We start from the raw sequence: 14,334 nt of genomic DNA on the forward strand, positions 1-14,334 counted from the left end.
TTCAAACGAAAGCTCTCATTTTGGACTGCAAATGTTGAGGAGAATTTCAGCGAAAGAGAAAATAAGACAAAAGCACTTGGCCATCTTTAAGTTGAAAACCATGGGATGAATGAAGTAAAAATTTTTTCCCAAGCAAATACTTATTTATTCCTGCTATCACATCGTAAAATAGGCAGAACAAAAATTAACCCGGCTGTGTGGCGCAAATTTTTCATCACAAATTTCCACATAATATTCATCTGAAAATTTAACACAATTTCAAACCGAATATTCCATGGATTTTCCAAGTGAAAAAAAATCCACTCCACATTCAACATTCTTTGGCTGAAGGCCCTCGGGCGATGGCCGAAAAATTATCCTTAAAATATTTAAAATATATTCTTGATGCTTTCAGAAACATTGTTCATCACTCGATGGAAATTTATAATTTCCATCGATTTTTCCATCAAATTGTGACTTTTCAATCAAAAAATTCTTTCACAATTCCGTGAAATTATCACTTGATGAAAATTTCTAAGAAGTGTACTAAAAGAAGAAATTTCTAAGAAGTGTTTCTAAAAATTCACACAATTCGCTTTGAAAAAAAACTAGAATAAGGTAACATTACCATGAGTGATTGTAGTGGGGAAGGGGAGCTCAAGCTGAGTCTTTAATTCCAATTTCTATCATTTTTGCAGTCAAGTCCACCTCCGATTCCACCGAAAGCCAGCCAGGACCTCCCCTCAGCGCCATCAACCCTGGAGCGACCCTCGAACCGTCTCCACGCAGCTGCACACGCTGAAAACTACTCGGTACCCAAACTACAGGCCCTCTCAGTCGCCTCAGACACCGAGAGCACCGTCTAGCATCATCCTAGTCCTTAGCAGTTAGTCCCACCGTCGAAATCGGGAGCGTAACTATTTAATAAGCTACTTTAAGCTTGAATAATTCCGAGTAGGCTTGTCAGCTGCAGATCCCTCATTCCAATGTCGTAAAACAGGGCAATTCAATTTCCCCTCGAGATCGACATACTTTAACACCGACAGTGCATTTCTTGGACAAAATTACTTATCACATCCAGTGCAGTCCCTTCATTTTTTAAATTTAATATTTTGCATTTCGACTTTGCCTCCAGAAATTGTAATCCTCACTTTTTAACGAACACCTTCTAATCAAACATTCGTGTTTCACATCAAGAATCGTACTCAAATGATCATGAAAAATGAAAATCGTCTAGTATCTTGTACGAAGAACATCAAATCAAAATATTTTCCCCTCGAATTTTATTTCCCTACACTGAGAGAAAAGCAAACACGTTGTCAAACAAGTCTTGTGTGGGCCAACACAATGGCTAGTTGAAAATTGCGAAAAAAGAATTTGTGTAGTTCGAATTTGAAAGTCTCAAACATGAATAATTGTTCTGCTTTCGACAGCAACGAAATATTTGACTCAAGAGGCGGATAATTCACACCAGACGGCGCCTTCTCAGGATGAAAATATCTCATTTAGAGGAAAATTTATCAACAAATATTTTATCCCTAAGTTACAAGATTGCTATCATATCATTATTATTTTTTCATTTAAGGGTTCATTTGTTGTTTGTGATTATTAGACAGACGAAACGAAAGACTATTATCCCTTATTCCGCATAAAACAAAGATTTTTCGGGAGCAAAATACGTATGGGAGTATCGAATAACGACGGAGTAGTGCTACAAATGACATTTCTTGCATCTACAGAGAATGAAATTTTTTTTGAACTACTAAATCTATTTTTGCGATAAAATTTTTTCATTCCGGTGCGCTCTCTGCATGTTTGGCACAAAAAAAAATCCTTTTTTCTTGGCACAAGTAAGACTTGTTTGAGAACGTTGTCGTTTTTCTCTCAGTGTACCGTCCCCGTGGGATCTTGTACGAAGATTGGACTGTATGGCTTGTAATTAGAATTTGGGGCGTAGGGAATTTATGTAGACAAGATCTTGCTGCAAAACATCACATGTGTAAAAAAAATTCCGGGATTCAATTGTGTGTAATAGCTCATTTCAAAAAGAAAATGCTGTATTGACGTTGAAGTCTACCTCGAGATCGGTTTTTCTAGATTATCTCGAGATCTGAACGAGATAGCAGAATGGCTATTTAATCCTTTTTTGCGGCCCCGACTTTGCTCTTCAAAAAAGCTCCTATGAAAATTCTGCCATCTCCAATAGATTTGAAGATATTCAGCTGAAATTAGTCTCCATTTGAATTGTCCTGTTTCACTATGCCAATGATTTACGGTTACAGTACTGAATGTTACGATGATTGAATCATTTTTTGTTCTTGTTTTTTCTTGTTCTTGTTTTTCTTGTTTTTGTGTCTTGGGGACTTGTGGGGCTCGTCACCAGCCACGTCCTCGTCGTGAGTCCTGGGTTATGCTAAGTGTTGGTGAGGATCGAATTTCTCACCAAAAAATCAAATGGAAAAACCTAGCGCTTTCTAGGTATTTCTAGATATTCTAAGAAATTCTATTACTTATTGCTTTTCTATTTGAACTCTATGAAAAATTTATTGGAATTTTTTAAAATTAAATTCATTGGAGTTATATTAAAATTCTATTGACATTCTCTGAACATTTCGATTTGTTTTTTTTTATTCTTCAATGAAAAATAGTGAATAGATGTTGATTTTTAACATTAGTTATTCTGGTGACATTTTCTATGGGAATTTTCGAGAATGAACTTTCCTAAATTTGAGAATGAAGAACAAAAAAATATTTAAAAAATTAAAATGTTTGTATCAAAAAATCACATGGTAAATTTGCATGATTAAAAAAAAAACCTCCACGACAACCGAATAGAATTGTTGAACAGAATTCTGATAGAACTCCAATGAAATTTATTACAAAACAAACAAAAAAATAGAAAGGCAAATCAATGAAATTTGTACTTTTCTAAATTTCATTTTGAAAAATCAAAGAAATACCTTGATATACATCAAAATTATAAATATGATAAACAAAAAAAAAGGAATCACGATTCAAGATCGTAATATTTAGTCTGTCAACTCTAATCCCCAAAATCCTAGATCACCTTTTTTTATCGCAATCATCGTACCCCAGTCCCCCCAAAAATCTATTTTTTGTAATTTATTTATAATTTCAAACAGGAAAAAAAAAGAAATGGCGAATCTCTTTTGTGCTGGTAGTAGATGAAAACTTTGAATACAAATTTCTAAGGTCAATGTATTGAACGATAGTCTTGAGATTAGGATATATATAAATTATGTATTTTGTCATGTTTCTTCGTATAAATATATACAAAAATCTTGAGTATTATGGGGCCCTGAGTTTTTGTCACCCAGGGCTTTACAAAATTACAATTTAAAAATGGATAAAAAAAGCCATAAAAAACATTTGTAAAAAACTTAAGAATTACATAAAAAATCTGAATAAAAGAATGATCAAGAAAAAAAATGTGTGGAATGTTTACATTGCACGATACTGAATTGATTATGGAATAGACAATTATATAGATTAAGTACGATTATTTCGAAATGAGCAAAGAGAGATCATTTACTGGGCTTCTCCAGTCACTGCAATTGTCGCTGTACTTTTACTTGTCATTAATTCTTATTTATAAAATTATTAGACGACAATTTAATTAACGACAATTGCTCTGTTACCCAGTGACTAATTAATTAAATTCTCAAGAAAGCTAAATACATTGATTGAGGATGGGAAATAAAGCATCTTTTAGGCTTACGTACAGGCACTCACACATACAGGCTAATGAATTACATATGGCTTAAATTAATTTTGTCTCCATTTCATCAAGTACAGTAATGGCCACTTAAAATATTGAATTATCTCTCTCTCTCTCTCAGCCTCTGTTCATAATTTACTCTCTAAATTCTCTGCTTCTTCTAATTTTTTGTAAAATTGCATTTAAAAATGGCTAAGCCTTAAGGTATTTCAGTTTGTACGGTAATTTCCTTGTAGACGGAGTCTCTCAAACCGGTGTCTCGGCGTTAGTATCCTTCCTGAAAAATGACGATACTTTTTTGAAAAAATGGGGAGAGTCTGGGGTGTTCGTTAGGCTCGGTGGGAGGGATTAGGTGGGGGGAGATATTACGGAAGGATAATCTCACCTCTTCGCTGTTGTTGATAACCATCACCATTTCCAGGTAAGCAGATTATTAGAGAAAAGATACTGTTAGCTGAGAATGTTCCAACCCCACCTTGGAAGGAGTTTTATTAATACATGAGAAAAAAGCGAGAACATAAAAGTCGATTTATGTAAATTAAAGTAAGCGATTTGGATGAAATTAGTGGATTTAATTTTTTCGGGAAAGTGGTAAGGGGAGGTACGAGGATTTGAATTGAGACAGAGAATTTTTGGGTGGAGATTGGCCTTGTAGTAAAGTGAGAGCTGCTAGGAGAATTCTTCTGGAAATTTACAAAAAATTGTCCGGAGAAAACTACTAGTTCAGTAGCGAAGTGGTCAAACGGTTTAAGTCGAGTCTGACTATTGGCCAGTTTTCAATGAATGTCTCGGAATCTAAGGGAGATAGCAAAATTTTTCTCATAACCTTTTTAGTAATACGCAATTCGCTCTGCAAAAAAGGTTATTATGAAAATTTCGCTATCTCCCTTAAATTTGGAAATATTTCTGGAAAACTCAACTAAAGACTAAATTGACTTGAACCGTTTGACCACTTCGCTACTGAGTTATTTTCTCGCATTAATCATGAGATCATCTCGGTAATTAACAATTTTAGAGAGAAATGTCTGGAGACATTTCTCGTTATCGTCTGATATAAAAGAGGCCTTTCGACGTTTTCTTCTTCACATAATTTCTTGATAAATAAAGCAATTCAGTAATATATTTCTCGATTTTATAACGATTAATTTGGAAATATCTCTGGAACTTGTAAACTCATCAAAAAACGTCGAATGATCGCTTTGTGAGGGCCTCGAGGGAATTTTTATGAATCTCTTTCTGTAGTTCTTTTTTCACTCTAGAAAAAATTCTTCAGAAAACTTCGCTCTCTTTCTCAGATTCATGAATATGCATCAAGACTCATCTTCTAGTCATGTTAACTCATCACATTTCAACACTTTGCTATTGAAAGCATCTCCAATCTCAATCCACATTGTTAGGAAATGACTCTTGAATTTCACGTAAAATATCTTGAAATTTGTAGCGACTGATTAACATGAAATTTTCATCTTTATTTTTAGGGATGAATCAGTTGATTTCTGATGTATTCAATAAAATTTCAATTTAATGAATATTCTGGTATCTATTCTCCAAAATTCTCAATTTTTAAAAGTGAATTAATTTTAATGTTTAATTGTCACAAATTTTGAATATGAAGCAGTACAAATATCAATAATTCAATGAATTGAATTCAAATTTCCTACATTGAAAATTTCAGTTCTATTCTTTAAATTTCTAAAAATCTCTAACAGTGCATTTTTCCATAGAAAACTCAATTTCATTAAATTCCCAAAATAATTAAGAGTTCTACGAATGATTTGATGTAGAAATCATCTTGTTGCCTTCAAATTCTCAAAATTAAAGCTTCAAATTTAGTTCCTTAAATTTCTAAAAATTTCTAACAGTGGAATTTCCCACAAATAAACTCAATTTCACTGAATTCCCAAAATAAATCAGCCAATTCCCAAATAAATAATTCCATGAATGATGTGATTTCAAATTGAACTCAAATCTTCAACAATAAAAATTCAGATTCTCTTTAATTCTTTAAGGGGTAACAGAATGCCGCTATTTTGCCAAATTTTTTAACAAATTTGCTGCTGAAAATTATCGATATTTTTACAAATCCAAGCACATTAATCTCCCGGAAGCGATGATAAAGATCAATGTGCTTTGGGTTAAAAAATATTAATAACTTTGAACAGGAAATTTATTGGAAAATTTCGAGAAACCGATGGCCTTCTGTGACCCCTTAACTGAGGGTTAAAATCTTTGACAGTGCATCTCCTATATGTTAAATTGCCTTAAAATTCTCAAAATTAAAGCTTCAAATTGAGTTCCTTAAATCTCTAAAAATTTCTCCCAGCGCATTTCCCCACAAATAAACTTAATTTCATTGAATTTCCAAAATAAACAAAAAATTCCACGAATTATATAATTTCAAATTGAGCTCAAATCTTCACCAGTAAAAATTCAATTTCTTCAACCTTCCCTTCAACTCCTCAACCGCGGGGTCAAACCCCTGACAGTGCATCACCTTCCCTTCCCCCCCACTTCCGCCGCTATCCCCCATTCACCTTAAAACCCCCACCAATTCCTCCCAAAGAAACCCAAAAATTCCCCAGAGAAACCCAAAAAACTCACTCGGTCTCAGTGATTGTCTGCCCATAATGCTGCTGATGCTGCTGTGCCCTGAGGGCAGCCAGCTCTCCACTGTGATGAAGATCATGACTGAGAGAGGTCCCCAGCATCCTGCCGCCCATCGGCAAGATNCCCCCCCCCCCCCCCCCCGCCACTATCCCCCATTCACCTTAAAACCCCCACCAATTCCTCCCAAAGAAACCCAAAAATTCCCCAGAGAAACCCAAAAAACTCACTCGGTCTCAGTGATTGTCTGCCCATAATGCTGCTGATGCTGCTGTGCCCTGAGGGCAGCCAGCTCTCCACTGTGATGAAGATCATGACTGAGAGAGGTCCCCAGCATCCTGCCGCCCATCGGCAAGATATACTCGGGAGCATCCAGCACGGTGGCTGTGATTTTCCCCCTCTTGAGGCTGCCATACCTCTCCGAGCCACTCAAATTGTCATGATGAGAGCCATGGAGACTGGTCCCCCTCTTGAGGCTGCCATACCTCTCGGACCCACTGTGATTATCATGATGGGAGCCCTGGGAGTGGTGACTCAGGCTGGACCCGAGGATCCTGGAGCTCATGGAGAGTATGTAGGGAGTGGGGGAGACCGTGTGGTCCTCCTCAGCAGTGTAAGGGAACAGGTACTTCTCCCCGATGTGATGGGGCTTCTCCTCCCCCTCAGAGCAATTCTCCTCCAGCTTCTGAGGTGAGTTGATGTCAGGATATGGGAGGGGATTGGGGCTCGAGGTCTTGTTGGACGCCATTTCGTTGTCTGAGATGGTGCCTCCAGACCACTGACTCCCCCTGATGTCGACATTCGTTGGTAAATATGCCTCGGGGAGCTGCGAGCTCCAGCGAGGGGCGTAGATGGGCTTTATGTTGGGAAAGAGTTCGGTGTTCGAGCAGAGGATGTTCAAGTGGTCACCAGAGGTCGGGTGGATGTTGGGGAGGTAGTTGCGGGAGACTGGCTGCTGGTTGGAGACCCCCATGTTCTTGTGAGACCTGGAGGTCACCTCGTCGTCGTCGGAACTGTGGGAACTGGCCAGGTCCAGGCTTCTGCCTCCACCTCCTTGGGACCCATCTGAATCAGACTCTGAGTCTCTTCGACTTCCTCGGGGCTCAGGGTTTTCTGGAATTTTTTGAGGGTTTAGCGATTTTGCAGCAATTCAGTAGGAAGTGGTAAAACGGTTCATGTCGTTTTCAATAAATATCGCGGAAGCTAAGGCCAATAGCGAAATTTTTGTCAAGACCTTTTTTGTAGAGCGAATTGAGAGCTACAAAAAAGGTTATTATGAAAATTTCGATATCACACTTGGATTCGGAGATATTATGGCGTGTTTTATAATTGAGGAGAATATAATAGATTTTTTAATAGATAATTGAACAATTTCTGTGAAGAGCGTGGCTTCGAAGACAAATGCTGAGAATTTTTATGTGAATAAAAAATTGTCATTTGATGATTCACGAAATGTAAAATCTCATTGGAAAATTTGAATTCTTTCTTAATTATTTGATTATCTCGGAAATTGAGTAATTATTAAATTAAATAATTATGGAGAATCATGTGGGAAGATCTCGTCTGGAGAGAATAGAATTCTTTACGAAAATATCTTCTGCCTTTTGAGGATATCAGAAATTAAACAATCTGCACATCTCTTTTGGGCTTGAATGCTGAATCGAGATAATTACTTGATCAAATTATGTTAACGCATTCAAATTAATCGAGGGAAACAATGGAATTAAATCGTTCGATGCAAATGATAGGATTGAATCGCCTCAATTTGAATAATAGTTTCATTGAATGCTTGTTTGATGGAATTGCTCAAAGGAAATTAATTCAAAGATATTCCAATTAATCAAATTACTTAAACAATCCAATTCAAATTTGCAGAATTACTTGATGGAACAGAATGACTGCGCATTGAATAATTATGAGATCAAATTATTTGATTGCATAATTCAGATTAATGCAACTTAATCCAGAATACAATTAAATTTTCATGAACCAGATCACTTCTCTATCAAATTTGTAGCAGTTCTATAATAAGTACAACGATTCCATAGAACTTTTTCTGCAAATGACTTTATGAGAGAATAATTTCATCACAAAATCTGTCACGACGAATTTTTCTGTTTCTTCTGAAGATTAATTAATCAATACGAATCAGTATAGTAGTAAAACATAACAAATCAACCAGTCATACTTAATTAAATATAAAATTATCTCAATGATTAGTAATTATGACAGAAAAAATCACGACACTATCTGTTTGGAAATTTCTCCAGCTACAAAATAATGTTCTTGACATTTGTTCCTAAAACAGTGTGTTCTTGAGACGACTGGCCAATTAATTGAAAAGTCTTATTATTATGAAACATATGAATTAACTCATTGTAGTTCACTCCGGACGCTTTTGAAATTACATGAAATAATTGACACAACTCAATTGGACTTTTGCACGACATTATTTTATCAAATAAGATGATAAAATACGTAAACTAGATGAAAATATTTGACACCTATTTTATTATTTTGAAAAACATCTAGCATTTTTCATTCAATCTCCATATCCAGCAATAATATTAAAAAATCATGGAAAACTGATCAATTAAAAAGTCCTATAATCCATGCTCATATATTAACTCATCACAATTCACCGCTGAAGCTTTTCCAATTTCCTTGGATTTTTGCATGAAATTATTTTCTCAAATAAGATGATGAAATACGTAAATTGAATAAAAAATATTAGACACGTATTTTTTCATTTTAAAAAATAATGAAAAATTAAGAAGTCCTCACGTTTTGAATTGCCCTTAATTTTGGATTATTTATCACCACAAAAAAGAATTTTCATCACAATGTGACGGAAATTGAACTTTTAGGCACGCGGAGTGTGCCGAAATTGGAAAAATATTGTTCGTAACTCGTGAAAAAATGTTTTTTGCACTCGTTACGAAATATACTATTTCCATTCAATCATCATATCCAGCAACAATATAAAAAAATCAATATAAATCCTCAGTCAATTAAAGAATCTTACAATCCTCGCTCATGTACTACTCATCCCAATTCTCCCCCGAGGCTTTCGAAATGACTCCAAGTAATATAGACAGCCCAATTACACACGAAATTACATCCCCATCAACTCATTGAACCCCCTCCAATTATCCAAATTACCTTGATGTACATGAAGATTGCTGTGATGTGCCCTCGTCACATACTGATCTCGATCGCTGTTGTAATTGCTGGTGCTGGTGCTGGTGTGCCTCAAATGTGTATCACTCCTGTAGGGGCTGGAGCCAGTCTTATTGGTGCTCCTGGAGGTGGTGCTGCTGGTGGAAACCCCCACATGGACCCTCCTGCAGGGGTCGGTCCCCGAGTAAGAGGCATATGCCAGGGCCGACCTGGACTGTCCATTGACATTCTGACTGCTGCTGGCATTGGCCACGCTCGCCTCAAGCAAAGGCGCTTTCTTCCCCACGCACTTCAGCAGACTCATATACAAGTTCCTCCGCACTCTTCCATTGATGAAACAATAGCCAATGAGGCTGAAGGCCGCGTGCACGAGGACAGCTACACTCAGGAGGTACGACAGCATCGGCGAGTTCTCGGATGCATTCAACACTGCGAGTGTCCAGGTGGTCCCCAATAACGGTAGGGAAGCCACTGACAGCCAGAGTAAAGTCCTCAGGTTCCCGAATCCCATGATGTGTTCCTTCAATGTGAAGGCTGCCTTCACGGACATGATTAGAATACAGAAATTGAGCAGGACAGCTGCGCAGATGGGGCCGATCAGGGCCCAGACGACAGTCTCGTAGATCGACAGCCAGCAGAAGTAGAAATTCCCGTACTGGTCAGCTCTGACTCCAATCGTTAAGCCCACTATTATGGCGGGCATTGCGTACCCCACGGTGTAGTAGAACCTGGAATGAGTTGACGATTGTAATTAATTCGACTCTTTTCGGATGTTACGAAAAAAGAAGAAAAAATAGTAATTTGGAAAAATAATTTCATCATGTTCTATTCAATTGGAAAAAAATGGTACATAATTTTGTAACGAACAAAAAAAGGGGGAATTGAATGAAAATTATGGTTCAAGTAGAGTTTTTAGGGTAAAAATACGAAGAATGATTTTGCGTTCGACTTCGAAGAATAAAATTGAGTATCTGTTTTTTTTAATACAGCATGGATCAAGAAGAAATTAATTTCGCTTATGGTCTATTTAATAGTAAAACAAATTGATGCATTTTTTTAAAACTCTAATAAACGAAAAAAGAAGGCTGAATCAAATGAAAATTGTAGTTCAAGTAGAATTTCAAGTAGAAAGGTCAAAACACGAAGATTGAAGATTTAGCATAACATCCGGGGTAAAATGAGTTGAATATTCTCCATAGTTCATGATAAAATTCTATTTAAGCAGCATTTCTAAGGTGAAATCAAAAAAATTGAAGTTTTAACATGAAATACGGGACAAAACGGGTTAAATCAAACCCTTTTTCTACTTTCCCAAGTTTCAGGGCGATATTTACAAGTGAAAATGACAAAAAGTCCCCCTTAATACCCCCTGAAATCAAATTAATCCTCAAATTTTTGTAGTTAATGACCAAAATGATTACAAACCTCATTTGTCCATGATTGACATCCCTCATCTCCGTCAACATTCGATAAAGATGAATTGAGTCCACTAGAGTCCAGGCGAAGGCGCAGAGCCACGTGTAATGCAGTCCAATTGCAGTTAATTTACAAGGAAATTCGTTGGAGACTAGAGGGCCTCTAGCTTTTAGCGCCACCAGGTATAGCAGTTCCGCCAGTAGCACGCAGAACACGAGGTTCTTGTGGATAGTGTTGGAGTTGGTGCCTCCTCCCCGGATCAGCCCGAGGATTAATAGAGCTGCGAGGAGCAGAGGGAGGGCGAGTAAGAATGAACTGTAGCTGGTCACGTCCTCGAGGAGCGAAGGCTCTGGGACGTACTCCAGGTCCAGAACATCGGTGAGAACAGCGAAGGTCGCCAGCTGGAGGTTCTTCACCTGGAGAATGACTCCCTGGCAGGAGCAGTTCACCATCTGTCGTCCTGAGGCATCGACTTCCTCGGTTTCGGTGGTGCAGCCTATTCTACTCCACTCGCCAATCCCTCGGGCTGTGCTCCAGTGGACGCACTGGGGGTTCGCTCGGAGCTTCATGCCGTCGTCTTCGATGATCCACAGTTGAATTTGAACTGGGGATTTTAGGGAGGAGCCTGTAGAGAAAAGAGGGTTCGAGGAATTGTGAGAGATGTTGGGGGTGGAGGCAATATCTGCTCAATTGAGACGATAATCAATGGCAAATGATTATTGTGCTTATAGAGCTGCGAACGGCCCCCGAAAAAGGCTTTAGAAAAGGAGAAATCCATCGTTAACGCACTAGTGGCTAATATTTTTTTCTCGGTAGATACTGACACGTAGATCAAATTTTTCTAATGGTTTTTTGCATTTCGATGGGACGCATATAGAAAAACACTGAAAAAAACCTTTGAAAATGTCTTTTTTCGAATTGTGAGGAAATGGTCAACTTTTTTAAATTTTTTATGAAATTCTTTTTCAAAACTTTCAGTGAGTTCTACATTTCTTGTTTTTTGTGTTTTTTCCATTAATCACGTCTTGAGCTCGTAATTTCAATCAGTTTATGAATGTTATTAAAAAATGATTGATTAAGCTGCTTCAAAAATTATTCCTATAGAATCGAGTTGGGGAAAAAAGTATAATTGCCCCTGTGTTGAATAAATATTCACGCCCCTCCTTTAGATTAATGTGAGTTTGTCTGCCTTTTCCCGCAAATATATTTGACATTCATCTTAGGTATATGTCCCATGCTTCCCCCGTTATATATTTTGTCCACCAGGAAAATAAAATTCTCGATATATAGAAACTTCTAAAAACCACAGAAAAGGAGATATTAAAATGTGCAAAACTTGATACATAAAATATCAAAGACCAATTTCTTTGACCCAATGAATTGGCTCGCCTCTTCCACCACTCCCTGACATTAACCACGGATGAAAAAATCGTATAGAGATTTTCTCTCGTGTTCAGACATCTTTCGTATGAAAACAAAAATTTATGTAAAAACGTATGTATACAAATAATTCGTATAGAAAATATTCATATAGAAATATCCGAATATCATATACGGAAATCCCATAGAATTTCTATGCGCAATCCATATAGAAAATTTCTATACGATTTTTTCATACGTGACGTGGTTTTGTCTTACCCCACAATGCATGCATAAAATGCTAAAACAACAGGGAATGTCTCCAAAACTCCTGCTAAAAAGCCTGTCTTACCTGACAACGCCTTGGACCCATTCTCCGAAGGAACGAGAACGGACACTGTCACCACTGGGGATCCAACGGCGACCTCCACCCCCCACCTGACGGTCACCGAGTCGTCGAACCGTTTAGGAAGTATCGCCCCCAGCTCCCTATACTGCACATAACTCAGCACTGCTTTCTGAGTGTCATCAGGCTCGACATCATTGACCTCCCCCTGGGAGAGAGGTTTGATCCCAAGAAGACTGAGTGGAACCCTGATTTTGGAGTAAGGGTCGAACCTGTTGGGGTCAGCCATGTAGTTATTGTACTTGGGAAAGCTGATGTAAGGTCCCAGATGAGCTGGGGTTGACATGAAGGAGGAAGTGTCAGGGAGGACCACTCGCCGGTCGGCCTCTGAGGGTCTGGCCGTTGACAAGGACTTGTCTTCCTTGTACTCCATGGCCTCGTACCCAAAGAGGCTCTCCGAGGTCACAGTGTCCAGCCCCATAACCACATTAGGATCAACAACTTCGAAGGGATCAGTGAACGTGTTGTGTTGGGATCCTGTCACGATCTTCAAATATCTCGCAAGTGCATCTAGGATCTTGTCAGGGCCGTCTCCATTCAGGGAATAAATCCTCTCCCAATTGGCCAAGTGCCTTTTGCTCAGAATAGCCCCTGCAATTGCCACAAGATGAGGCACATAATCCTTATCCTGATTGTGGGTCAGATGGAGATCAGCCAGACTCTCCTCGTATCTCAATAAATTTATGAATAATGATTCAGCGACTAGAACATCAGCACCGTACATGAACTTTGTGATGTTGACAGCTTTGTGGAGGTCTCTTGCCATTTTAACTGCCACATCTCGACTTAGAGCTAGATCTCCGCTTTCAAGAGCACCGAGTTGATAACGAATTTCGATGAAGGCCTCGGAGGTGCAGTTGAAGAGGTCCGGGGGCTGCCAGCCACCGAGTTTGTCATCGCAGGAACGCGAGGACTTGCCCTCGGCTGTGCCTGGACAGTCTTCGATGGCATTCAGGCCGAATTTAGTGCGCGGCCACCAGAGACCTTGGGAGTACGACCTGGGGCAGCCGTCGTAGACTACTTCACATCCTCGGAGGGTTACCTCGGCGTAGGGGTTGGGGCAGTCTGTGCAGGCTCTGCCGATTACTCCCGTTCTGCATCGGCATTGACCTGTTAATGTTAGTTACTGGTTAATTAAATCCCAATTTTTCACAATTTTTGCAGATTTTTTAAGGGTGCCAAGTGAATTTGGCGATGACCTTAAAAATTGACATTCACCAACAAAGTTATAATTTTTTTAATTAATAGTATTAGACAGATGGTGAACATCGGTAACAATTAAAAAATTTTAGAACTTATGGATATCGAGAAATTAAATAAACAAAATCAGTCTTATACACGGCCTCTTATGGAGTTTTGATTAAATTGAACGTTTCAACCCCCTAGGAACTTAAGAAAAATTTGAAAAAATTTGAAGATATGGGGAATGATGTGTTCAATGTGATGGCGACAAAAAACAATGGGGTACCGGGGTGAATAAGAGAGATATTTCAACCCGTCGTACCCATTTGATCCCATGCTTTCTCGAGGTTCGTCACGCGAAATAGAGGATTTTCCGCATTTATTTTCTCGATGTCTAGTTCCGGTTGCGGGTTTGAAATTTCGTCGGATGGATGAATACATATTTCTCCAATGATGGAGGGAAAGAAAA

General features: G+C 38.3%; 2 protein-coding genes across 3 annotated transcripts in view; one reads left to right on the forward strand and one right to left on the reverse strand.

The window, feature by feature from the left end:
- LOC107035767 (dedicator of cytokinesis protein 3) overlaps positions 1 to 1,257 on the forward strand; it is an 80,599-nt gene extending 79,342 nt beyond the window's left edge. For both annotated transcript variants that reach the window (XM_015253340.1, XM_015253341.1), the window contains one exon: positions 678 to 1,257. In XM_015253340.1, the coding sequence (XP_015108826.1) occupies positions 678 to 845 (168 nt within the window). In that variant the 3' untranslated portion in view covers positions 846 to 1,257. The remainder of the gene's footprint in view (positions 1 to 677) is intronic.
- A 1,975-nt stretch (positions 1,258 to 3,232) lies between these two features.
- The window catches only part of LOC107035694 (protocadherin-like wing polarity protein stan), a 28,078-nt gene continuing 16,976 nt past the window's right edge, over positions 3,233 to 14,334 (reverse strand). The window contains exons 3-9 of the mRNA XM_015253241.2: positions 12,630 to 13,793; positions 10,928 to 11,543; positions 9,485 to 10,230; positions 6,574 to 7,435; positions 6,320 to 6,367; positions 4,104 to 4,110; positions 3,233 to 4,011 (exon numbers count right to left, since the gene is read on the reverse strand). Coding sequence (XP_015108727.1) covers positions 3,928 to 4,011; positions 4,104 to 4,110; positions 6,320 to 6,367; positions 6,574 to 7,435; positions 9,485 to 10,230; positions 10,928 to 11,543; positions 12,630 to 13,793 — 3,527 coding nt within the window. The 3' untranslated portion in view covers positions 3,233 to 3,927. The remainder of the gene's footprint in view (positions 4,012 to 4,103; positions 4,111 to 6,319; positions 6,368 to 6,573; positions 7,436 to 9,484; positions 10,231 to 10,927; positions 11,544 to 12,629; positions 13,794 to 14,334) is intronic.

Source organism: Diachasma alloeum, unplaced genomic scaffold (genome assembly GCF_001412515.2).
Source record: "Diachasma alloeum isolate Michigan unplaced genomic scaffold, Dall2.0 Dall_scaffold_00200, whole genome shotgun sequence".
In the NCBI taxonomy this organism is placed as follows: Eukaryota; Metazoa; Arthropoda; class Insecta; order Hymenoptera; family Braconidae; genus Diachasma; species Diachasma alloeum.